The following is a 26,845-nucleotide window of genomic DNA, read 5'->3' as shown; positions in this document are numbered from 1 at the left end:
CTGGTCATCACTAATCCGCCTCATTCCCAATTCCCAGCTGCTCTATCTGCCTCATGGCTGCCAGGAACTCTGCACGCTGAAACTTCTCACGCAATGGTCATGTTTACGGTATGAGGTGAGCTGCATTTTCTTCATTTGATATCTGAGGAGCCCCGTCAGAGGAGCCAGGAGCGGTGTCTGTAGCAGGCTACTGTGCCTGTGGCGAGTTCAGTGACAGCTGCTGGTCAGGAGTACACAGCCAGCTACTGGCAAGGAATCCAATATCGGACAGGATTTCCCTCTTGAATATTGATTATTTAACCCACGTGTGTCAGACTAGAGAGACGAATTGTGCTAAAAAACGGTGGTGACCGGCTCGGTTTAGCACTGATAGCGTTTAACAGTAGTCAAGACGGTTGGGTTTAACGTTAAAGCTGTTCACGTTGCAGCTAACGTTAATGGCAACGGCTGAAAGTACTAATGCAGCTCTCCGACGCTATCTCAACCTAACGTCGTTTTGTCAAACGGTTCCCAGTGAAATGACAGTCTATTATTTCAACTTGATAAGCTAATATGAGGAAATGTTGGTAGTAGCATTCGTTGGCTAGCGCTGCTCAGAAAGCATGCTTTTGTCCGATAATGAGTTTATCGCGAGGCGTGGATTTACCTCCTCATCAACGTTAGCAGCTAATTACTTCAGCTATCACTCCGTGTGTCCGCCGCTGCAGCTGCACACTGAAACAGGGACAGACCTTTCTTTGCTTTACTTGCTTTCTAGATGTCTGCTGGTGCCGGTCCGATAGCTAACTTAATGTTGTTGACAGTTGCTAGCTAGTTAACTCTAACCTACTTCCCCTCCGTTAGCTAGCTAGATGTGCCATATGGTCGAGCTGTAAGCATTGATTAGTGTGGTCTGTTCGCAATTGGATTAACCAACGTCTGTTGCCACAAGCAACTGTCAAAACATTGTAGTAGTTTATTGTAAATGAGCTAGTGACTTGTCAGCGTTTGTGTATGACATGTTTACTTAAAGCTATGAAGTGGAGCACACAGTTGAGTAATTATTTGTCCATTGTTAGTGACCAGGAAACAGTAGTCGTCATGTTACATATTAGCCTCCTAGATCAGGGGTGTTACACTCACTTAAATTTGATGCTGAACTTATGGTCTGCCAAATCTGCTTGTGGAGGATCCCCTCGCACCCCCTAACAGAGGTCTTAGCTAAGCCACTGATGTCCTAGAATCCTAGAAATGTCCTCAAGTCCAAGAAACATCCCTACATTTCAAGAAAAGTCACCAAATCTGAGAAATTTCCAAAATTCCTTGAAACGTTCTAAAATACCACAAATGTGGGTTCTAGAGATGTCCTAAAATCTTAGAAACTTGAATGGGGGTGCTGCAACTTACCCCTGGTCCCTGTTATTTTGCAGAAGTGGCCCCTTTTCAAAGCAAGTTGAGTATCTATGGAAAAAACTGGTATGTCCTATAATAACAACACCTCCAGTTTTTAAATGACAACACCTCCAGTTTTTCCTCTGTTGTTGAGTCTGAGGAGGCACACTAAGAAAATGTTCCTCCATGTACCTGAGATGTCCTTAAAGGGGGGTTCAACGATATGTCTCAGTTTTTCCAACTAAAGTTTGTCTTCTACGTGTGCATTTTTCTATGCATTTCCACATTTGTGTAGTAATGCTGGCATCACCACTCCCTCAGGTCCATACTCTCTCCGTACATGCCTTCCCCTTATGCAGATGTACTATTCCTTGTGCCCACATGTTAACCTCCCTGAATTTTCTGTCTCATAGCAACCAACGCATCTCCACTGAAAACACACTGTGCACCCAAAGTGCTCTCAAACACTGTCAGCTGGGTGTTTCCTGTCGGGCGGCTGGCATTTTCAGCTGAGAAAAAACACTCTGATGGACAGGGGGGCTTAAGCCTTCATCAGTGTATCAACATGAGATGTGCAAAGTTATCCAGTGGGCCGGCCTTGTTCTTTTGGCGGGCTGGATTTGGGCCACAGGCTCTATTTTTGACACCCTATCCTTGATCATGATTAGATTTTAGTTTTCTTGTCCCTCATAAACACATTTTGGTCACTCCCAGTACAGTATTTTTTAAACTAAATAAAGCTTTTTTTTAAATGGAGATCTTCATTGTAAAGCCCATATGTTTGGCTTGTGTGTGAGATTAACCTTATCATTTCATGCTATGCCAGATTTCCACACCTGTACCAACACCACTGGTCTCCATTGTTTATTGAGTAAACAATCATTTGTTTCTCTTCTGATAAAACTATGTTTTGTGGATAGGAGTCTGCAGTCAGAGCTGGACATACAGAAGCAGGAGTGAAGGAACTGCCCATCAATGGCCAGCCCCACCCCTTGGCTTGATGTACTGTGAGAGAAAAGTGAGTGGACCAGAAATACTTTAGCCGATTGCCATGGAGGAGACTCAGACCAAGCCCGCTACGCCGGAGCCCAGTCCAGCACATAGTCCAGCACCAAGTCCAGCACCCAGTCCAGCACCCAGCCCACTGTTGGATAGAATTGCTTTGCCTACAGCGAACCATGTGGAGGTAAAGTGTTTTACTATTAAGCTTTTATTACACTGTTACTCAGATTGTTATAGTCAGTTTTCACTGCCTTGATAGGACTGAAATGTGTGTCGAGAAGCCTGACATTACATATTATTTCTTGATAGGGAAACTGCGTGGCTTTTGTGAGGTTTTTTTACAGTGCTTTCCAGACGTCTCAGGCCACCTTAAACTTTGTTATTTTAGCAAGATTATAATGATCATACATATTTATTTTTCAGTAGTCTCTCTACTAAAATACAACCAGAACATACAGTAAATATGTACAGTATTAAAAACGCACATTTTTCAGAATAAACCACTTCAGCAGGTGAAAGTGGCAAGTATTTAGTGTGACCTCCCTTTTCACCTAGCACTTTGTGAAGTCTTTTGGGCAGGTAATAAGAGATTTACAATACTATCCTTCTGGTGTATCTACACCAGGTTGCATTCAAGACATGTTCAGCTTGATTGTTTGAGCTACCTTTTATTATGGTTGTACAGTTTCATGCTTCACACTAAATATTGACGGTCTGAAGAAGACATTTTGTTCTGACTTTTGTGTTGTTTGAATGCAGTGTGCATGTTCTCTGTATAACTTTGCTAAAAGAACAAATCTATGGTGGCCTGAGACTTTTGCACAGTACTGTAAATTCACTAAGTTAGAAATTTTAAGATGCATATAAATTATGTGGTTGCTGCCATGTGACTCTGGTCTTGCCTTCACTTTAGTCCCTGTATTGTTTTACTTGTATGTTTTAACGTACCATTTTCTAACCTTGTAAAGTAAGTTGTTCTCCTGAGATGAATTGTTCCTCATTTGTTGCTGTTATTATTCTAATGTGAGAATTAACTAAAATGCTGCCACCAGCAAGATTGAAACGCATTGCCAATGTAGTCACCTGAGCAATATGACAAAGAGGGTGTTCTGGGAGTCGCAGTTATCAGCAAGTTCATATCTTCACTCTGTTACTTGCCAAGAAACAGGATCTTGTAGTCTGCTGTATGACGTACCTCTGTGTCAACAATACCGATAGGGCACGATACTCAAGGGTTCAAACAATTAAAGAGGCAACAGGGACAGCTACCATAAGAAATGAATTCATATTTGTGTCAGTCTGTTGCTGTAGATACCCCGTTTATGTTGACTGCTCAGGCACTTGTGTAAAGCCTGGATATTGATAAATACAGTATATGTGCTATGTTTAATAATCCTGTCAGTGCTCATCTTTGAAAGCATCAAAGAATATTACATTTTCTATGCTAATCTGCATCCAGCAAGTTAAAACATCATTTGGGTCTTTAAAAAGTTATATTTTACACCTTTAAAGATGTGATTTTTAGGCATCTAACAAAGCATTATGTCCACCATTCAAATGTGATTATCGACCGGTTCTTGTGCTCATTCTGATCTTCCTTCTCCAGCACCTAAATGTGAACCAGATCCAGGTGGTGGTTCGGCGCTGCTCCAGTCCAAATGTCACAGAGGAGACCACATATTTTATTCCTCGAAACCCTGTGGCGGATGCTGGCACCAACACAGACCCTCCAGTGGTCTGCTGCCCCTTGCTCCACAGATTTTGCCCATGTCCACCAAGAGGCCTTCTGGCCTCTCTCATTACTAAAAGTAAGAACACGAAATGACTGGTCGCAAAGATGGACAATGCATATCCACTTCTTCCCACTCTATCAAAATGAAGCCAAAATATCCCAGATATGACAGCTGCCATCTTGCGCTGTTGACGTCATTTGGAGCCAGAGTCTGGGAAAAAAATGTTGACGTGTGCTTTGATTTTCTACTATGTCTACAAACATGAAACCATCAGTCATTTTCCTTCAAGCTAGGCAGCTATATAGCAGCCAGCCACCAAGGAGCGATCAAGATTTTTTAGCTTCATTTTTGGGAAGCCGTCATGTTGTCCACATTTATTTTTCAGTTATTCAGTTATTATTGCTACACAGTAAATGTGTTTCATGTCAATCCCATTGTTCACGTAAGATTATGAAAAACGACAGATGACATAAATATCATGAATACTGACAATACTCACAAACACTATAGTGACATATACCATGATACTACAATCTGACATCAGTCTCTTGGTTCCTCTGCAGTCCTTCTGGCAGCTGTGCTCTTCGGAGTGGTCTGGTCTGTCACAGAGGATGAGTGTCTTCCAGGAGGAAACCTGTTTGGCATCACAATCCTCTTCATCTGTGCACTCATCGGGGGCAAACTGGTGGCTCTCATCCGTCTGCCCAGACTACCGCCATTGCCACCTCTCCTTGGTAAGGCTGAAAATTTAATGGTTATGCTTTTAGTGGTGGTGAGTTTTTATACACACCTTAATTCAGCTGTCTTTGTTTTGCTCCAGGGGTCTAACAGTTGTATGCCCGTCTGATTACTGATCAATTGTTAAAGCAATTGACAACATAAAGCTGACTTAAGATAACCACAAATGGATATTATGTATTCTGTGTGTACAGTAGAAAGAATTTTATTTATCCCAATAATAGAGCAAGTGTCTTAAATAACTTTTCAAAGGAGACTTAGATCTTATTTTAAAGTTTTATGAATCAAAATGGAAACACCTAAATAATCTAAAAACTAAACCCAAATGTCTTTGAGAAGCGTTTGATTTGCGTGAGTTGGCTAAGCAAATGTTCATGTTGGCACAGAAATTATATTGTGAATTATCTAGAGGTGATATGCCTGTCCAGTGTAATGTAGTGACTATTGCACATTTTAAAGCTACAAACATATTCAGTTGGTGACTTACAACAAAGGAATCTACTGACTGAGTCATTTTACCTTTATCATTTATAACATGACAAAGGTTCCTGATTAACTGTACAACCATGTTACTCATTTGTTCTGTCCTCAGTCAAGATCATATTAGCTGCTGTCCGCTGGATTCTGTTCCTGTTAGCTTGAAAATACAAATTAGTGATCTGACTTTTAATGTTGGGGATAAAAGACACATGCTTCCCTAATTATGATATGTAAGAAATGTGTGTCCTGGTCAGGGTCTGGTTCAGTAAGCCCTGTTTACTTGAGGTGATGGACTGCTGTCTAAGGTTTTATTTTATGTCATTTATACTGGCTTGTAAGAAATCATGGCACTGATCAGAAAATGTAAGTATGAATGTCATCTTTTTTAGCAACAGGCATTGGATTAGTATATATATTTATAATGTGAATTCCTGTTGGAACGAATTTTGAATGATAAGCCACCAGCTGCATCCCCAACAAGATAAAAATCAAGAATGTTGAGCCACTCCTTTTTCTCAAATAACATCAAGAGGTAGACTGAAGTACAACTTGGACCCAAAAACTCAAGATCTATCTATGTCAACTTCCTTTCCTGTGTTTTTCATCAAGAGGTTTTTTGTTTACCATTTTAGAGTCTGTTTCTGATTACAACATGAAAAGATTCTGGCCAGTCTGAAGGCTAAGAGCGAAATCCTCTGCCCTTAATCATGAACTTTTTAAATATTTACTCTTTCTGTATTGAATTTGTTTTATTCATCACTGATCTTTCCAAAAACTTAAAACTGTGTCAGGGGGGCTATATATGTAGCATAACTTTTAAAAGTCCTCAAAACTGTGGTGTAATATTGTAATGTAATATTCTGAGTCATGTTGCATGTTTTAAACATAAGAATTAGCAGATGACTTATGAATTTTAAGAGAAGATTAGCACAGTTGAAAGGTGAATTATTAGTGTTATAAGACAGCAGTCCCAGTTGTACGTTAAGTCTCAGTGTCTCAGGTGTCCAAAGTGAGCACTGTTAGTTCAAAAAGCAACAGGTGGTCTTTATCCTTGTTCTCCATCTCAGTGAGAGACAGTCCTAAAGGATCACTTTTCCTCCCTGACAACCTCTGCTCTGTTGCAGGTATGCTGCTAATGGGTTTCCTGCTGAGAAACATCCCAGTGGTAACAGACGGGGTGTATATTGACTTCAGATGGTCGGCGTCACTGAGGAACATCGCCTTGGCTGTCATTCTGGCCAGAGCTGGTCTGGGGTTGGATCCCACGGTATGCAACATACTGAGCTTTGTATCTGGACGTATAATAGTCATATAATGCAAGAAAAAAAAACTCAGAGCCTTGGACAAGATGTAACCAGCAGTGTTATGAAGTCATTTTCTGTGTCAGTTTTCAGACCTTTTAGTCAATTAATCCACGACTCATTCGGTTCTACTACGCATCACTACATTTGTTAATCCTCTCTGCTAAAAGTTAATTAACTACTGTTACAAACTCTGGAGTGATGTATGTGTCTTTGTCGTCAGGCTCTGAAGAAACTGAAAGCCGTGTGCGTACGTGTGGCATGTGGGCCGTGCATTATCGAAGCCTGCACCACGGCTCTGGTGTCTCACTTCCTCATGGGCTTGCCCTGGGTGTGGGGCTTCATCCTCGGGTAAATATAACACTACTCACTATCCCACTTCGTCTTCACTTTTCATTTTCTGTTTAATAACAAGCTGTATATTACCATTATTGTACACCAAGGACAGACAGACACAACTCCTCTAATAAATCTAATCTAATCTTTTTTATTGTTACCGAATGGTCCAACAGTGAGGATACAGACAGAGGTGTAGGGAGAAAGAGAGAGCTGACATATGACAAAGGTGCCCCGAAGGTATGGAAACAGGGACGGTATGAGCTGTAACCACAAGGACAACTGGATACCGCCTCAATTTTAAATGACATATTTCATATGAAAACAAATGAAGAGGCAGTCAGTTTCATAAGTAGTATATTCAAGCAACCAGGAAACGTTAAGGGCTCTTAAAGATGAATAAACTAATCAAAGAAAAACAGGCAGTCTTCAAGCACTCTTTGGCAGAGAAACAAGGGGACAAGTTATAATTAAACCCGTAATCGGCATAGTTCAGATGCAGACTGATTTCTGCATCACAGGGTCTCCTTTTTGTGCAATATTTATTATGTTTTCCAAACAGAAATTTTCAATTCACAACATACTCTCTGTGCTGCAGAAGCACTTTACTCCTTTGAGACAGATACAGAATGTCAAGACAAAGTTAGACTGATATTGTATTGTATTGATTGACTGGTATTGTGCAAACACACTGTATCTACAGTACAAGGAACATGTTCCCATGAAGCACAGAGCAGAAAACACAAACCCCTAGACTCACTGCATCACGTTCTGACCACTTATCAACCTAGGCCTACTTGTTGTCTGATGTCTAATAGGTTTGGGCAATCAGACATATTGATTGACGATGAACAGTAAGATGGATCATAGATGAATGGCTTTTTATGCAGATATTTTTGCTCTGCCTAACTCAAATGTAAATTTTGAGGCTTGTGTCATTTCAGAAACAAAAAATAAGATTGCTGTAGTTTTATGTTAATTTCTTAAGATTGTTGCAGAACTTTAATGATTACAGGGTACCCTCAGATCCTTTAAAAATTCTTGAAAAGCATTTAATTCTATAATTTAAAATTCGGCCCTAATTGGTATTTAAAATTACTTTAAAATGACGGACAGTCTTTCAAAAGTCGTGAAAAAATGCTTAGACATGGGAAGAATGATTTTTTTTTCTAGCATTGCATTGTGAAATCTCAAAATAATTCTCATAATAATTGGTAACATCCCTTTTACACATCTCTGTTTTACACATCTCCATGTATATTTGAAGACTGGTTATGCTTTCTAAAGGTTTCCCAAGGCTATTTTTTTTTGTTAGTTTTAATGATCCTTGTCCTCTACATCGTAGCTTCGTGCTGGGCGCTGTGTCTCCAGCAGTGGTGGTTCCCTCCATGCTGCTGCTGCAGAAGGACGGCTATGGCGTGGAGCAAGGCATCCCCACCCTGCTGATGGCTGCAGGCAGCTTTGACGACATTCTTGCCATCACAGGGTTCACCACATGCTTGGGCATGGCCTTCGCCACAGGTAACCCGTGGATGTGTGTGTTTGCGTGCGTGTAGAGGTGAAGGTAAATAAGACTTGAATGGTCTTTTTGTTGAAATGCAACACCACCTTATCTCCAGGGGAGTGGCAGCGAGTTCAGTGTACTGCAGAGAAGGTCAACACTGAGAAGCATATGAAATAGTCAGTTTTAGCTGTAGTTTGTAAGGAGCTCAGCAGAGGGTGTGAGTGTGCTGTTTATTTTTTTGTGCCAGTTAACAGTGCATTTTATGTTTCATGATTCAAGTTTACCACAATCAGGGTTCCCACAGATCCTTAAAAAGTTTTGAAAGGCATTAAATCCATCTACAAATAATGCCTTAAATTGTATTAAAATGTCTTAAATCAGTCTTTCTAAACTCTTTAAAATGCTCAGACATGGGAAGTAGGACATGAACCTTTTTTTCTGACGTTGCATTGTAAAATCTGAAAATAATTGGTAATATCTTTTTTTTTTCAATAATTCACCAAATTTAACATCAGGCATATATGCATATGCATTACAACACCCAATCCAATGAAAAATGATCAAGCCATAATTTCATTTTTTTTCCCCACGTTCCATTCTAGAAAGTTTTAAATCACCTAACTTTTTAACTCAAACAAAAAAATGTTTTTTCATGTTTTATATTGAATTAAATATTTGGGTAAGATTAAAAATACATTTATTTTTCTTCAGTTTTTTTTTTTTTTTTCATTTTTTTTCTTCAGTTTTGGTTATTTTAAAATTGTTCCTAAATTTAATTTTCAGTGGCATTAAAATATAATTTAAAGTGTTTCAAATTAACTTGGTTTAAGCTGTAGGAATCCTGGTAATGTAGAGCCTCAGTAGGGCTATGATTAACTGCATTTAAAACACATTTTAGGACTGTAATTTCAGACAATTGATTCAGTTTGTTGTCCTCTAATAATTATATATTTTCTCTTTAGGCTCCACTTGGTACAACCTCCTGAGAGGGGTACTGGAGGTGTGCGGTGGGATGGTTGCTGGGCTTCTTCTTGGCTTCCTCATTCAGTACTTCCCTAGTGTAGACCAGGTATGCATGCTGCATTTGTTTCCACAATATTAGCTAGTTTTACTATTGCATAGTCATCTTTACACCAATTGACACCTCAGCCTGAGTGTGAGAACAACTCGAGAAGAGCCAACAGAGGCTTGTGTAAAAAGTCAGTGAAGTGTCCACTTGAAATGATGGCTGCTCAGGAGTTTTGATGAGAGCTCTTTGGATTCATCTAAGTGGGAAAGTATTCATGGATATAATAGATGAAATGTTTCTTGGGGTCATGGGTTTTCTTACATAACAGAAATCACTGCACTTTCTCAACTTCACCCATGTTTTTTAATAGCCTGTCAAGATTTTCCTGTTTGAATCAGTGTTGGTTAGACACAAGTAGACTACATTTCGAGTTTAACCACCTCTTTATACAGGGTTCTTACTGTCATGGAAAACCTTATATTTATACAATAATTTACAGAAGCATCTCACTGCCATGCCAGAAATAAAAACTGGTCAGTATCAGGAAATAACTTGAAAAGAATCGCATTATAACAAGATCTTTTTCATGTTTTAACAAGATATTTTCATGTTATTACTTCATACAAACTTATCACATTATAAGAAGATAGATAATGTCTTGTTTGTAACAAGGAAAGTTTGTTGTTATAGCGAGATAAATTTGTATCTTGTTAAAACATGAAAAATATGTTGCTATAACAAGGAACTTTTTTACGATATTAACTGATACTGATCAGTTTTGTTGGCATGGCAGCACAATGCATTAGTAAAAATTAATATTTGTAGTGCGCTATACAATTCTGCTGGTGTTATACAATGTGAATGGTCATTAGATTTTATATTGAGTCCTGAAAAGTCATGGAAAAGTTTTAAAATTTTCTTCATTAAAATGTGTGTGAACACTGTATATATTAAATTTCATGACCCACCAACTACTGTTATATTGAGCATTTTGTACTTGTAGATTTCATGATATTCTGTATTTAATTAATGGCTGTCTTTTTCACCTAGAAACACATAGTAATGAAGCGATCCTTTCTGGTGCTGGGCCTGTCTGTCTTTGCTGTGTTCGGCAGCGGTGTGGCCGGGTTTCCTGGCTCCGGAGGCCTCTGCACCCTGGTGTTGGCATTTCTGGCCGGCCTTGGCTGGGGGTCGGAAAAGGTAACAACATGTGCATGCCATGTTGTACGTACAGCAGCTCTCTACTCTCAGTTATCAGTTATAATTTTAATGAGGTTTACTTGTCAGAGAAATATATTTCACAATATTATTTTCAGAACTTGGATAAAAACTCCTGCACACTGTCTAACTTTGCAAGGTTTGCAAGTTAGACAGTGTGCGGTAATCATGTTCTGCTTGCCCCTCTCCTACACACTTGTTTGGAAATAGATGTGTGAAGTTTTTTTTGTTACAGTACATTTTTTAAGTATGTTATTTATCAATGTAATGGCTTGTACAGTTAGTTATTTCTAGTCTAGACTTCTGCATCTCAAAGATAATTTTACTTAACATTTCTGTGTGCTCCCTTTGTCTTAAGGCACGTGTGGAGGAAGTGGTGGGGTGGGCATGGGACGTGTTTCAGCCTCTACTCTTTGGACTGATAGGAGCAGAAATTCGAATCTCTGAGTTGGAGGGACTCACAGTTGGTGAGACGAAAACGCTCACATGCACACACAAAATAACACAATGAGGTGGCTGTCATCACTGTGAGACATTCAAATGTTGCTGTGGGGATGTAAATATATTTCCATAGCGAAGAAAAGAAGTCCTGAGAGATTTTTATCTGTCTATGTACAGTAAACACTAAAACCTGAGTCTGTTTTAGTTTTCATACACTGTACTTCCACAGGGTGTCTGCAAGTCTTTAGAACATTTTAAAATTAAGACATTTTATTAATATTCTGCCATAAAAGTCAGTCTTTGTCTTAATTGGCACAGACATGTTATCTAACTTTAACTATTCATCTTTAAATCTATTTTTATCATAATGAGTCGAGGTTTTCTGCAGGAAAGTCCACATTTCTGATGTTGCAAATCTTTACACATACAACTGAATCTAATATTGTACATTAAACCAACTCACTCTAATGACTATATTACTACATAAAACCTTCCCTTTTCACGGGGCCACACATACTTACCTTTATACTAACCTGCAGTCTTAAATTTGATTAAAAAATATCTTAAAAGGTCTTAAAAAGCATAGAAGTTCCCATTTTGGAGATTGGAAAGAGATAAGATATTTCTCCCAAGTAACCTTATATGAAAAACAAATTGCAAAAATATCTGTAATAGCTGTAGCTGTAAAGAGCTGTAATGGAAACGCAATTAGCATAACTAGCACTACATTTCCTTGAAAAATTATTTAAATATATGTCAATGTAATTCTCCTCCACAGCCATTTTATTTCCTTGTATTTTGTACAGTAAAATGACTCTGAGGTGTAAGAGGAAATGTGATGATATAGGTGCACGAGTAAATGCACCCCACATAGCCCAGTTACAGTAAGTAGAGCATTATATAACCACCAGCCTGTGTGTTTTTCTGTTTTTCACCACCATTGTGCCCCTCCTTTCCCACAGCTGTTAAGAGGAAGTAATGGTGATATAATAATTGTCTTTTTAAAGCAGTATAGCCAATATAGTGCAACTTCCTGGGGGCAGTTTGCCAGGGGGGATTTTTCCCTCTTCGCTGTTGACATCCCCCCCGTGGTCATTCATTTTTAATCTCCAGTGGGAATACGTGTTATCCCTCCTTCTGGTCAGACTGAATAAATTAAATGCATCTCGTTACCCCCAGTAGATTATTCAAGTTGATAAGCAGGACAAGGCATTTTTAAAAATATGTTATGGAGTAGAGTCATGGCTGGATCGAACTCTCATATGTCACAATGGTGCAGTTTTCCACAGTTATTGCCATAATTGCTCGCAGGAGCTTGGAAGTGTTCAACATGTAATCAACACTTATGTTCTCTGATGCTTCCTCGTACAACTACTTAATACTGGTGATGGTCTTCACAGCCGTCTGAAGGCAGCAGGTATCTGTTCCATCTGCTGTCTCTAACCGGAGTGATGCTGTCACTGTCGAGCCACAATTACATACAGCAGATCTGGTGGTTACATTTGTGCAGCCAGCGTCGGACTGTTGTAAAATAACTGCAGATCTCCTCAAGCTTATGTGCACAGAAAATGTGTCTTTCGATGAATTATTCTACACAATTCTTTTTGCATATCAACAGGCATGTTGGAGACTAACGTTAGGAAAGCAGTTCTTAAAACGACACAAAAAATAATTAAAAGAATCTCTTAAAACGCCTCACTGCTTATAACTCGCTCTAAACCATCCACACCTGCCAGCCTTTCACCTGGGGCATGTTCACTCTTAAAATGGTGTGCACCATTTTGCTACGGTTTCCAGGTTGAATGACGTGAAACTAAAAATGGTGAGAAACCAGCTTTGAGGTTTGTTTTCTCACATTTGGTGGGTGTGTCAGAGGTGTACCCAATCAGCAACGTCACTAATATAAACCAGTTTCTGGTAGATCTCGTACATAGATTTTTTTGTTTTTACTTTTTACTCCATACTTATTTAGATAGCGAAGATATAACTTTTCCCATGCTAGTAAATCCCCTCTGATTTAAGCTGAATAAACCCCACAGCATTTATAGGCAGTGCACCTACATAACAAAACAGGATGTTCAACACACCACCGTTTCTGTTTAAATTAATGTTTTGCTATGTTTTATCGGGACTGAACACAGCCCAGGTATCTTCATCCTTGATGACGGTTAGCTGCTGTAATGAATGCATGAGTCATCTTTTTCCAAACAAGGTTTGCAAAAATGTCCCCTGGAGCTCCACATTTTTACTTATAATAGAGGTAGATGTGTGGCTGTGATGAGCAACGTGAAATGATAGAGATTGTTTGGATTCAAAACTAAACTTTAAAAAAAAAATTGCATCCCAGACAAAAATAAGTGTCGACAGAGGAAAACTCTCAGCAGGATTTCCAAACTGTCAGTGCGTCATGACGAGGAGAAATCTGTGATTAAAAGGGGGGAGAATGTGACAAACCCTGAATTGTCACAGACTTTATTGTACCCACCTGGCCACAAAATGATCAAAAATGTGTTTGGCACGCTCCCGACGGTCTAGACAAGGCGCATCTCACTGCGATCTTCCACACCGATGGGTTTACGATAATAAAGAACCTGCAGTGTCTTTTTGTGCACGTTGAGCAGCAACTATCCATAGACTTATGGAGGTAAAGAGATAAAACAAAGGTTCTGTGCAGAGACAGTATTAACAGCAGCACATGTTGCAATAATGTTTAATGAAAGACCAAAAACTAAGAGATAATCTGCTGTATGTGTCTGCATGTTATTTTTTAAATGCCCTGTTTGTTTTCCGAATTTACATTTGTAACACATCGGTATGACTTGCTTAATTTCCTATCCAGGTTTGGGTATAGCCTCTCTGCTCATTGCCCTGCTGGTTCGAGTCCTGTTCACCTACGTCTGTGTGTTGTGGGCGGGCTTCAACCTCAGGGAAAAATTGTTCATAGCCCTCGCATGGATGCCCAAAGCCACAGTGCAGGTATGTCAGCACTGAAATATTTGTCAGTGGTACAGTCATCTGTCTGAGTTTTTCCAGTGAATCTTTTTCGTAGCATGTGTCTGCAAATGTTTCGCTATTAAAATACCACACATGTTCAGGGTTCCCACTGTCATGAACAACCTGGAAAAGTGGAAAAATCATGGAATTAGTAAAAAATTATTTAAAGTTTTGAAAAAGTCATTGAATAGAAACCTGAGCAAACTGGACTGATTTCTTTCAAAAATGGGAAAAATGCAATGAGAAATTAATTAGAAGGATTTAACCCAAAATTTGCAACAAATTAGTTAAAATTACGAGAAAATTACCTGAAAAAAAGAATGTAAAAAACACTAAACAAACAAGGAAATGGCTTAAAAAAACACTTTTAAAAAGAAGCAATATGGTAATATAATCTTGAATATATAAATATAAATGATTGAATATATAATTATGATAAGTATAATTTTATTTAATCTATTTATTCCTTGCTAAGTTGCTCATTGCCTTTTTCCCATGTTTTCAAAAGAGATCAAACCATTTTGCTGAGCACTTGAAATACTTGAAAGGTGTCTGAACATGGTACAAGAATAAATCAGTTTCAAAGGGTTAGAAATCATTGAAAGTTTTGGAAAAGTCATGGAATTTTGTTATGTGTAATGGAAGTGTTACAGGAATGGATAACCTTCCAGATTATGTAACATAATAGAAATTTCATTTTCTCTAGCTGTCGATGTAACGTAGCTCTAATGTGCATCAATATGACATTTTGTTAACCATCATGTACGTTTATTATGTTTTCTTTTCACGTCCCGTTTCTCCCTTCATGTGTGCCTGCTAGCTGAAATTATGTTTGAATTTGATACATTTGAAAAACAAAATTATCATGGGGGCTTGAAAATTCGTGAAAAAGATTTGAAATTTTGTCCATGAAAATGTGTGGGAACCCATCATGTTTTTCCTAACTTCAAGTGTCCTCTCAGTGTGATGGTGAATGTCATTTGTGAGTGAGTAAAGAAAAAACACTTGTCTTTTTGTACATCAGGCAGCCATAGGCTCCACAGCTTTAGACATGGCCAGGACAAGGAAGGACGAGCAGTTGCAGAAGTACGGCATGGATGTGTTGACCGTGGCCGTGCTGGCCATCCTTCTCACAGCTCCTGTAGGAGCTCTTTTAATAGGGCTCGCTGGACCTTACCTGCTACAGAAACCAAAGAGCTCTGCTTGTGGTGAGCGAGTCAAACCCACTTTATCAGCCTTTTTCTTGGGTATGTAAAGTTCTAAAGTTCATCTCAGCTGAAATCCCCCGAGGAACCCGGCTTCGTAGTTGTGTTTGAGTAGTGAATAAACTTTCCTGTAAAGCTTGTCCCTTCTTCACCTTTTCGATAGATGTGTCCACTCAGACATGGATTTGCATAGTTGTAGGTTTCCTTTGTTTACCTTGTCATTCATGCCCTCATGTCTTTTACATCCAGACAACAGTGGCATTGTTTTTTTAGAGTTCAAATCTACACTGGATTAACCACAGTGCAGATGAGCAACTCATACTTGTATGCTTTTGTTTTGTTGTTTACTACAGAATCTGACAACAGGGCCAATCCTCAAAAAAGGCATTGAACATTGAATTTATCAATGTTCAAATAAGGCCTTAGATTTTATGTAAATGACCTAAATTAATCTTTCAGATGTCTTAAAAATGCTCACACTTGTGAAGTAATATGTTTAATGAATTGTTTCTCTCTGGCTTTGCAGAAAAAAACATTCCAACATCTGGCATTGCTTTTTTCTCACTGCATCAGAGTGAGAAACACAAAATTGTCAAGAAAACTGGCCAGAAATGCCAGATTTTTCCCACTTCTGTTGGTAAACCAAATGGATACTTTTATGATAATATGTTCATGGGCTTCCATGTGCTCCACTCTAAAAGGAGTTGTTTTGGGGTTTTTTTTCCCAAAATTTGACAAAGATAAAATATTTTTTTCACTTGCCAAAAAACATGTGTTTAATATTACAATAAACACTCTGTCAAAATTCTTCAATAATAGTTGTTAGAAAACTGGTCTTAAAGTTGCTTAAAACATCTTAAATAGTCTGAAATGTCTCTCTTTATGCTGCAGTAACCCTGTGACTCTCATGTAATCTGAATTTTACTGAGGATTTTCTATTGACTTATTCTCCCTCCTGTCTCGTCCATCTCTCCCAGGCACTGCAGCAGCAGGCGACGATGACTCTGAAACTCCCGTCACCTATGAGAGCACGCTCTGACATCACCTGTCTTCATTCAGTAAGCGAGGACATTTAAAGCAATTTAAAGGTGCTTTCACAACTTGAACATTTGAGCTAATTTGCTTTAGCCACCGAGTGGCTCTGTTTGTCTCTCTCACTGCCGTCAGCTCCTGATGTTTGCCATGCTGCAGGAACACATGAATCACTCTGTATTTATAGTCTCTGGTGGTTTCCAGGTCTCAGGCTCCAAAGTAATGACCCACATACCCATGGCTGCTCTTTCATGCTGTATGACAGCGTACAAAAGGTGGTCCTGTTTCTGGTCCAGAATTATCTTTTCATCAGCTTTATTAGTGTGAGGCATAATTATGGTTTACAGTTTAAGGTGGATGTTTTTCTGCCCGTCATATTCATTGAATCCATTATTTGCCCATTTATGTGACGGCATATCGGGTAATTGTTTGGTGTATTTGGACTTAAACAAGTGGTACTACTGTATTGTAGTAGAGGCTGTTTCCTTTGAAGGTTACATAATTGAATGCACTGTCAGTAGCAATATTTTATTGTTTTAAATTAGACCACACATTTGAGTTTTTAGGTGTTTTGTATTCAGTATGGGATTTATGCAGCTACTGTATATGTATGTGTATTTTTTGCGTGTGTTTGAAAAAATGTGTAATAGCTGTGACTTGGTGATGAGAAGGTTTTGCTTAGTAACCTGAAAATAATCCACACTTTCCTCTGGTTTATATATTATGCTGCTGAAACTCCCATCGTCACTTAAAGTCTCTGTAAGCTTTCAGTGTCACAAATGCTCAGCAGTAATCATGTCCATAATCAATTCATTCATGCAAACCCAATCTTTGATTGATTGTAAGGGAAAGTCGATTTTTCACATTGTGACAATTTTTTTATTACAGAAGTATGCAGTGTAACTTATATAATTTGATTTTGAATTATTTACATTTCCTTATTGTGTATTTTTAGCAGCTATTTATAATTAAATAAAATATTGAGAATTAGTTTTTCACCAAATATTCTTTATAAAATAAATGATAAAAACATACAAAGAACTGTTCTTCTCTGGCATTCTGAATGTATTTTAAGTACTTGTTTTGAATTAGTGATAGGATAATAGCTTAAATTATTTGCCTGGGTCCATACCTCTTAATCCGTTCATTCTGTGACAATTCTGTCTCATATCAGGCAATTCATTTATTTCTATGCAACATATTTGTACAAGTTGATTTACTACTATTTTATTACATGCTAAATTAAAGTCCCTGTGTTTTTAAGTTTAGGTTTCTGATCTGTTTGATGTTCATCCATTGGAGCAACGTGGCTCTTGGGATGACAGCGTTGGTGTGTCGATTGGTCCAGCGGTGCCCCGGGAATGAATCTTCTGGTTGAAGATTACATTTTTCCGTTAAGTTTGAAAGGGCTCAACAACTGTTGAAAAGATTGCTGTGAAATTTGCTGCAGACATTTATGTTTCTTACAAGACAAATTCTATTACCATGAGGTCAAAATTTAAATTTTGAGTTCATGGCCAAATACCTGAAAAAACTAATGACAATCCCATTAGCCTGAACTGTAGTTATTTAGTGCTAATTAGGGATGGATTAGTGGACAGGAACACCGGACACAGGGTCAGGGGCCCAAAGTGTCACAAGCCCCGTTAGCCTTCACGCTCAAACTGCCACTCAAATGAAATGACATACTAATCAGGAAGAGACTCAAAAAGACAACAAATACCACTTTCCCACCCCAAGCCACTAGCAACTGACTCAGTCCTGTTTCTGTTGCTATTAATTTGCAAAATACATGAGCATGAGGACATTAGATGCTATCGGTGTCTTTTTTTTTTCTCTTTTTGAAGCTGTATTGACAGAAGTGCCAAACGTAATGCACTTTTGTAGGAATATGACCTTGAAAATAAGATCCACTTGAACAATTGAGTAGCAGACAATTAAAAAGCCAAGTACCCAGTTACCTCATTCATCTTAAATTATTTCAACTCAAGGTGGCGTGAAGTGTTTGACGGGAATGAAGCTGCAATTCTGTTTGCCAAAAACCGTTGAATTTAACAATCTGACTATTCCTTTATACATTTCACAGATTAAACAAAAAAAAAATCAAGCCATTATTTTACAAACTCTCACAAACTCATTCATTCATGGGTATCGTCGTGGAAGTACGGATCTGGCAATACATGCCGTTTATGTATAAAATATTGCTAAAGAATGAAGAAGAAATATTCCAGCAGGGGGTCAACTATATACAGCCATTATGACAATACAGAAGCTAAAAAAAATGGACAGAGGAAAATTCGACAGAAGTTACTTTCCGAAACCTCAACACAGCTGTGAGGTTAAAGTTGTGTATAACTACATATTACTTTACTGTGCAGTGGTTTGTGATGTCATTAGGTAACAGAGTTAGATAAAAAAATGTAAAACTTAAATGATTAGTGGCTATGAACAAAACACATCTGAAGAATAATAAGTAGCTTACACAATAACTTATAAGAGAATACATCACATCCTCGAAGAGTGAACAGCATGTTGATATTTGGCACACAGGCAGAAGGCTGGCTGTTAAATCATACCAGAGAATCGTCCAAAATAAAGGCAGTACAGTACAAAATGTTGATTAAGGGTTGGACTAGTACTAAGTATTTCATTTAAACAATCATTTAACTGGAAAAAAAACCTTTAATCTGATGGGTTCAGATAAGTAGACGTCATCATAAAGTCACTGCAGTTATGTTTCAAGTTTTCTCCTCAAAGTGGTCCCAATGATCCGTAACTGACTCCCAAAAGACTGAGACATGACTAAAATTGAATTTACAGTCACATGAAAAGGCTACTTTGTTATCCAACAAAAGTAAACAATGATCCAAAGTCTATTAAAGAAAAAGCGTCCTAACTGCAAATTAACGTTAAGGAACCTTAACTACAGTTTTCACACAATCAGACTGGAATTTTGCATTTTCAGGTTTTTTAAGGACCACTTCAAATAAAGACTCCACATTTCAGAGCAACATAAACATGACACCCAGGCAAGACCAAGACTTAAGTGAAAAAAACAGACAAAGAACAAAAAGTTAAGAAATGAAAACTAAAGACTGGGGAGGTGAGAGAAAAACTCCCATCAGTGGCCGATTATAGTATCTTCTTTTTGAGTATGAGCGGTCCCACGTTGTCTCCAGTTAGCTCATTGTGCTTTAAGTGTGACTTGTCACAAACAGGAAACTAGAACAGGAAACAACTTGATATTAGCTGATCGGCAAGATACAGGAACACTGACCTCCTTATCCTGAACTTTAAAAAATACATACATAAAATGTGATGTAAGTAAGCCAGCTGTATTTATTTCTCAGTCTATGTCAGAAATAGAAATAACTGTCAGTTAATAGTCACTAAAAGCGTGTATCTCGTGCATGTAGAAGATGTACAACTTACAGTTTTGGAGCGCCAGCAGCGACAGTAACACACATTTGCGCTATTCAGGTCCTCGATGTCTATCTCGTTCACCACTTTCGGGTTCTCCTTCTGGATTTTCAGGTTGATCAGGCTGTCTCTCTGCTTCTTCTTCTTAGGCAGGAATGGGCGAATAGTCAGATAGCCCAGCAGAGCCAGGATACCCAGGAGAGGCAGCAACCGGAGCCACTCAGACACTACAAACATAGGCAAGCAGAGGAGAAAAACTATTTGGGGAGGGAATTGATAAAATATATTGATATAATATATGTATGTAAATATATGTATTTTAAGCCCATGTGACATAAAAAGTTGTTTTAGCATACTGCTGGTTTTTCCACCTTCACTTAAAATGATTATTTTACAGATATTACAAGCTGCACTGCTGTTATCTTACTGTGTGACAGGACGTCAAACTTTGAACTGTCTTCCTTCAATGCACTTTAAGACCTGAGTTTGGCGTCATTGTTTTGCAGTGCAAACTTTTAGAAAAGCATGCCAGCATTGATAAAAGGAATCAATAAGCTTGGAGGCATACAATTTGAATGGGTTGGACAATTTGGAACCGTTTATAAACTGGAACCAGTTCTCGATTCCCATCCCTAATAATTATTTAAACTGCATACCTTGTGTAACGAGTGTAAACTGGAAACAGTGTTAGGTTAAAACTGCATTTGGCATATGAGGGGATAAGGCTTGAAGCTTTCAAAGCTGCCAAACCAATTTTGATCTAGATACAGTTAACAGTATGGTTCCCAAAACTCTCAAATTATAGCCAAACAGTGCACTAAAATATGTTTCTGAACACATTTTAGGTGAGAAATAGGCAATACAGTCACAGAATCTTGGTTATGTTTCATCAGCACTGCCAAAGATTTACTGTTTGATCTGACCCACCTCTGTTTTCTTTGTGTCTGTGGTGGAGGGCGTATACAAATGCAGACATGTAGTTCCAGAAACAGTCCTAGAGCAAACACAAATCTGCTGGGTGACGCATTTAAGATTTAAGCTGAGAGATGAGGAGGGAGATCGGGGCGTTGGTAAGACAGAGGGAAGTTTACCATCGTTCATTTACACATACTAGCCACATTGATTTGATACAGAGCTGGTTGAAAATTGGCAAAATATCCCTTGAAGTTACAGTATTTACGTAATCTGCAATTCCGTTTCAGGAAAAAAGTATTAAAGTGAGTATAACTTCTACATTTACTTTTATTCTCCTCCTCATGCTGGTGAAGTAACAGACTGTATCTGCTGGACCAGCTGCTGGAGGACTCGCTCACCTCTTGTCTGTATTTCAGGGGGAAGTCACACTGAGCTCAGAAAAGCTCTTTGGGAAAACCCATCGTACAGTCCAACATACATGGAGAGGACAGACAGTGAGGATTAACCACAGTTATATAATTTTGCTATGAGCTCTTCCCCGGCTCCTGGAAGTTCTTATAATACTCTTATGGCAATTAAAATACTTCTACTAAAAGGATTTCGATGCCTAATGGGACATTGCTAATCCTTAATCTCTTTAAAGAATTATATTTCACACGTAGGAGCGTTTAATAAATCTTTCATCTTATAATCTGCACTGACTGACTAATTTGCTAATTTATGATAAAAAAAACAACTTAAGAAACGGGTTTAAACTTCAGGCGACGTCTTAACTTAAAAACCAATTACGGCAAGACTTTCACCAGTCCTAGCAATTAGAAGTAATTAGCACAATCATTAAAATATTCATCCATTGTGTTTTGTCCATAGTTTTGTGTTTAGTGGCAAATGGTTTTAACTTGTCAATTGTCACATAAGCATTTCTGTCATGCAGGGCTGACTCAGATTTTTTCTTCTTTTAGGGCTATTTTTAGGTTAAATTTGACACTTTCCAGCAGTCTGTGTTGGCTGAAAGGTCAAGTGGAAGTTGTCTGTCTGCTTCAGGTTGGACTTTCACTTTGCCTTTCCAAACCACTGCTGTTCTTAGCTCGCTCTCCTTCATTTACACTGCACCTTCTGAGCTAGAAGCTGTAAAGACAGTTTAGTGTATTTCAGTGTTGAGTCTTGTTGTTGCAAATATTAAAAAGGAATTAATTGTGTTCTCAGTTTATCAGGTGCAGGAGATGCCAGTTGAAATTCATCGAGACTAAAGTTTCAAAAGCAGTCCAAGGAGATTTCTGATGCAACAATCTGCAATTTTTCTCTTCAAATACTGACTGTGATACCCTCATCTCAGAAAATCTGCCAGCAACTAGGATGGATCCATTACAAGAGCTCTCTTTTCCCCAAATTTAAAATCTGCTGGCCTGTAACTTGCAGTGTAGACATTGGAAGGTAAATGATAGCAGACACATTTAATTTTATACTGATTACTTCTTAGTAGTCTGGTCTGGTGCAGCCAAAAAACATCTGTCTAAGCTCCACATAGCTCAGAAAAAAGGCTGCAAGGCTTTCACTGTCCTGTCTTTTAGGTGACGGTAGTGTACAGAGAGAACGCATGCCAGTCTTTCATGGCTCAAAGCAGAGAATAGGTTGGCATGTAATCAAATGTTCTCATTTGTTAAAGCATACAATAACCAAATTGTCTGCACTCATAAATATATTATGTGAGATCAACATAGTCGCACTACCAGTCGATAAGGGATTATCTAGTGTAACAAAAACCAAGAATTGATGCTGTATGCAGATCTGTAAACAGACTGAGCATCACAATGTGGAAAAAGTAAAAATGATCATTTAATCATCCAATAAGGCAAATATTAAAGGACTTCTAAAGAAACACATTAGCAATAATCCCAATGTAAACCAAACTGAACAAAGATGGAACGCAATTTAATATGTTGTGTTTTGTTTTTCTGCTTGACTTTCACATTTTAATTGGACATTTTATACATATTACATGTATTATTTTGTTTCTTGTGTTGTTTCAGGTGGATGATGCACTCAAAAATGTCAGTATTGATGCAGATATCCATCCTCTGCTTTGGATCATGCATGCCCAGAGACTGATGCCATGAAATTTGTTTAATGTATTAAAAATAATTCCTGAAATAATCTTTCCTATAGCTACTGAAAGAAGCTTGTCCTGCTTTGCTTAATTATAGGCTATATTTTCTCACAATAAAAATCATAATTACTCTATTTGTAATACAAATAAAGTACATAGAAAAAAGATTGCATAGCACTTTTCTAAACACAGTTGCAAAATGCATTAAAATAAATAGAAAATAGTTGCAATCGTTAAAAATTATTTTAAGAACTAAGAAAAAGACTGCGCAGAGAGGGAAAAAGTCCAGAGAGGGTCACAACATCGAGCAAAGTCAGTCAGCTCAGCTATATAACTGGGGGGCAAAAAGTTAAAAGTTATTAAAAATAATTTTAAAATCAATCCTTAAGTTAACTGGTAACCAATGAAGAAAGGATTGGGGTGATATGCGACCTCTGTGCAACACCAGAAAACAGCCCACACAGAAGGAGACATACCATGTTTTGTCTGACCATAAATCAAAAACCCAAAGAAATGAAATAAAAAGCAGCAAATGCATTAAAACGGCTGGAACCATTAAATATTTGGTTTGTTTTTTTTTGTGCTTGCAAAATGACTTAAACTATTCATTAATACCATTGTTGATGCTCTGCTTTAGCTGATATGATTACACATTTTCTCAATTTGCAGGGGTCATGGGAATTTGGGGACGTTAAATGGGGTCATAGACCTGAAGAGGTTGTGAAAGTGATCCGTTTTATGAGACAGTATGTAGTCTCAGATCAAGCAGCATCACTTGGTGGTTTAAGCTGGTTACATGTTGGGTTAGAGGCGAACACAGCATCACATTTCCAGTTGTTGGGATTATCAGGATATCAGTTTACACAGCAGAGGACAGGCTGCAACTCATGCACTTCATGGTCAAAGCTGTATCAACACTCAAAACACGAGCAAACATAACAGTAGAGAGCATGGTTTATGATTTAGGGAATTACAGAGTTTGTGTTGATAAACAAAATAATCATAAAACTACGATAAAGAGTTTTTTGGAGAACTAAGATGCACCTGAGGACATAACATGTTTTGTCGGACACTCAAAGCTACAGCAGGACAATGACTGACTTTTCGTTTGCAGGTTAGCTAAAGTAAAGAGCTCTGAGCCGCAAAGTGTCATCGATGAAGAGAGAAGTCATCTTCACTTGACTGTCAGAAGTTCAACACCGCTGCAGTTAAATTTACCTGTTAACCTCGCAAATCCACCGATCGTCTCCGGAAGTGGGAGCCTCTTGAGATAGGCTGGAAGCTGGACTTTAATTATCCTTGAAATCGCCTCTAAAACCATGTTGGATCGCTCAAAGTGTCAGGTTTGGTGTTTGACTCGGGTAGTTCCTGGGGCTCGTTTATGTCATTGCGTTCATTTCTGAGCGCAGCTTGTCGCCGATCGTAAACTCTCACCGTGAAAATACAGGAGACAGCCGGAGGAGAAAATGCGTTGATGTGTTTCGTGAATACACTTAGCGACAAACCTGTGACGCTGAAGTGCGTGACCAATCAGCGTCGGAGGAGTTGGTGGCTCCTGATTGGACAGCTTGAATTGGTGGTTTCTGTGTACTTCAGGTGCTCCTCGTAAACCTCAACGTTTAAAAACGTAATAAGAAATCTGGAAAAACTGGATCTCATTCATAACCCCCATAAGAGCAGACTTTATTTGACCCCACTGGTAATATTGCTCTGTAACTTACCTATTTTATTTTTGTGACTGGCTATTGTCGACTAATTATGTGGCAGCAGAGGCAGGAATACCCCCCCATGTTTTTTGTACATTGTTATGTTATATTAACATGTTATACTAACTGTTCTTGCTCGCTTAAAACCATGCCAGAACCTTCTACAAGCGAACTTGTGCTTATCCTGCCTTATGGACTCTATCTGTCCTGGGCTTTTAGTAAATCCAGGCTTTAAGTGAAAACTGTCTCCACCTGTGCTACCTCAGTGCACTTATTTATGTTACCGCATCACATTAATATGAGGAGAGTGGATTCTGGAGGGGACTGACACCTGATCCACAATTTGAGTTTATCCTTCTCTGAACTTTGATGCCTGGACGATGGATGTCTCTTTTTATTCTGGTCTAAAACAAAAAAACTGGAATGCCACTTGTTTCAGTTTTTCTAAACAATGTAATGCTGTACTTGTTTGTTCATTCCAAATAAACATACAATTTAAAAAAAAAAACAAAAAACATAATAAGGCTTAAAATAAATAACAGTTTGAATAAATATAAACACGTTTTAATAAAGTGTATTGACAAAATAAGACGTATGTATAATGTTATAATCTATATATCATTTATATATAATTACTTTTTTTACACAACCCTCTTTTAGCTGATACTTTGATCCAATCAACCATGAAACTTTGGTTCTTCAAATATTAACTTTTCAAGATCACCTTTCTACAGTCTTTTGGTCACAGTTTGACAATAATAGTCAATAATAGTCATAGGTTATACTTCAGAAGTATAACACACTGCAAGTTTTTTTGTTTGTTTGGGTTTTTTTTTAACTCATACTGATATTTTATGTTATATGACATGCAATAATAGTGCAGAAGAACTGTACAGTAACTGCAGGAAGTTTTTGCAAAACTAAAGACTTGGATTAATTTGGAGCATTTGCTAGCTTAGGCTTCTTTTTTCTAGCTTGTGTTCAGGTCCTCACTGTGCACTTATCCTCTGACTTATTTAAAAAACAGTTTTACTCACACACACACACACACATATATATGTGTGTGCATATGGGTAGTTTATTAGGCACTGATTCACCACAGACAAATAGTTTATGAGAGAAAATGCCCTCAGGTTACTTTTGTACACTGCACCTTGTTACAGTTATGGTTTGAGACTCAAAATTCATTTTCTTAAAATAGCTTTCTGTAGAAACTTGACTTCATATATGGGTATGTTAATTAGATGTAATTGTGCAAGCTGGTTATTGGTGGGTGCTATGAGAAAGTCTGCAAAGCAACAATTGTATCTTTGAAAAACACTAGAAATCCAATGACAGCAAAGCAGAAAATCAGCATAAACCCACTATCCAGACTCTGGGAAATAGGTGGCAGATGAGCGGAGATGACAAGCTGGTAACCAGCCAAGCTCTTAGCTCAAGGACCAGGACCTGGGAAACTATGAATTTTTTTGACCTCAGCGAAATAAAAAAAACTAAATTCTAACAAATGGTGTAGCAAGCTTGTGAGATTCTTCACAGATTTACAGGAATAGAAAAAGACTCTTATTAAAAGTCAAGGTCACATGTCATATCTTTACTGTCAATTTACTGAAGAAATTTTAGTTGGAGCAATGTAGCTTGGTGCATTTCACTGTATGAAATCTCTGTTAATGAGAGGTCTACATACCTAACCATGTAATATATATAATGTTGTAGGTGGTCCATATAGGCCTTGTATGATACAGCAATGCATTGTTTTCTAGAAGTAGTTCATATAAGTCGCTGTTAGTTCATTTAGCAAAATAAAAAATACAATATTTCCCTGTGGTGAGAGCAACGAAATCAAAATCAAGTTACTAATGCAAAACCCCAGTACCTAATAATGGTCCTTTCGGTCCCATTTACAGTAAATACACTGATTACAGTGACTCCTACATAATAATTGTAACTTCATTTTAGATAGTCTACAACATACATGACCAGCTGTATTCCTGGCAAACTCTAGACAATCCTGTTCTCTTGTAAAAGTCAAAATCGTCACAAGTCATAACTTGCTCACAAGAGGAGACAATGTAGGAAGTGACTCTACTGTTAATGTCGCCCGCATACTGTACACTCAAGGAGCTAATTTTTCATATTGGATCCAATAAGCTTTGTATAATGTTTCATTATATCTCTGAGGCACAAATGTATATTTTCCTATTGAAAACTTGGTGGCTCCTGTCATCACTTTTTTCAATAAATAAAAAATAAAATAGAAATAAACCTTGATCACTGAGGTGGATTTTTGACAAGTTCAGAAATGTAAAAGATGTTGTACCTTCATTTTGAGC

General features: G+C 38.1%; 2 protein-coding genes across 3 annotated transcripts; one reads left to right on the top strand and one right to left on the bottom strand.

Annotated features, from left to right (window-relative positions):
• Window positions 1–2: 2 nt before the first annotated feature.
• si:dkey-162b23.4 (sodium/hydrogen exchanger 9B2) lies at window positions 3–17,707 on the top strand. Of its 2 annotated transcripts, none has more exons than XM_042485467.1 (13): window positions 3–115; window positions 2,292–2,557; window positions 3,980–4,181; window positions 4,670–4,840; window positions 6,449–6,591; window positions 6,849–6,976; window positions 8,307–8,482; window positions 9,428–9,534; window positions 10,525–10,674; window positions 11,051–11,159; window positions 13,973–14,109; window positions 15,152–15,335; window positions 16,310–17,707. In XM_042485467.1, the coding sequence occupies exons 2-13, from the start codon at window positions 2,423–2,425 to the stop codon at window positions 16,369–16,371; spliced, it is 1,704 nt and encodes a 567-aa protein (XP_042341401.1). In that variant the 5' UTR covers window positions 3–115; window positions 2,292–2,422; the 3' UTR covers window positions 16,372–17,707. The 2 variants fall into 2 exon arrangements, with proteins under 2 accessions (XP_042341401.1, XP_042341400.1); XM_042485466.1 differs by having other exon boundaries at window positions 15,152–15,374.
• A 798-nt stretch (window positions 17,708–18,505) lies between these two features.
• cisd2 (CDGSH iron sulfur domain 2) lies at window positions 18,506–24,239 on the bottom strand. The gene is made up of 3 exons (XM_042485468.1): window positions 24,025–24,239; window positions 19,797–20,011; window positions 18,506–19,586 (listed from the first exon to the last, which is right to left on the bottom strand). The coding sequence occupies exons 1-3, from the start codon at window positions 24,125–24,127 to the stop codon at window positions 19,497–19,499; spliced, it is 408 nt and encodes a 135-aa protein (XP_042341402.1). The 5' UTR covers window positions 24,128–24,239; the 3' UTR covers window positions 18,506–19,496.
• Between the last annotated feature and the right edge of the window lie 2,606 nt (window positions 24,240–26,845).

The sequence above is a fragment of the Plectropomus leopardus genome, chromosome 4 (genome assembly GCF_008729295.1).
Source record: "Plectropomus leopardus isolate mb chromosome 4, YSFRI_Pleo_2.0, whole genome shotgun sequence".
In the NCBI taxonomy this organism is placed as follows: Eukaryota; Metazoa; Chordata; class Actinopteri; order Perciformes; family Serranidae; genus Plectropomus; species Plectropomus leopardus.
The sequence above is the reverse complement of the archived record's forward strand: the minus strand, read 5'-3'. Positions and strand labels throughout refer to the sequence as shown.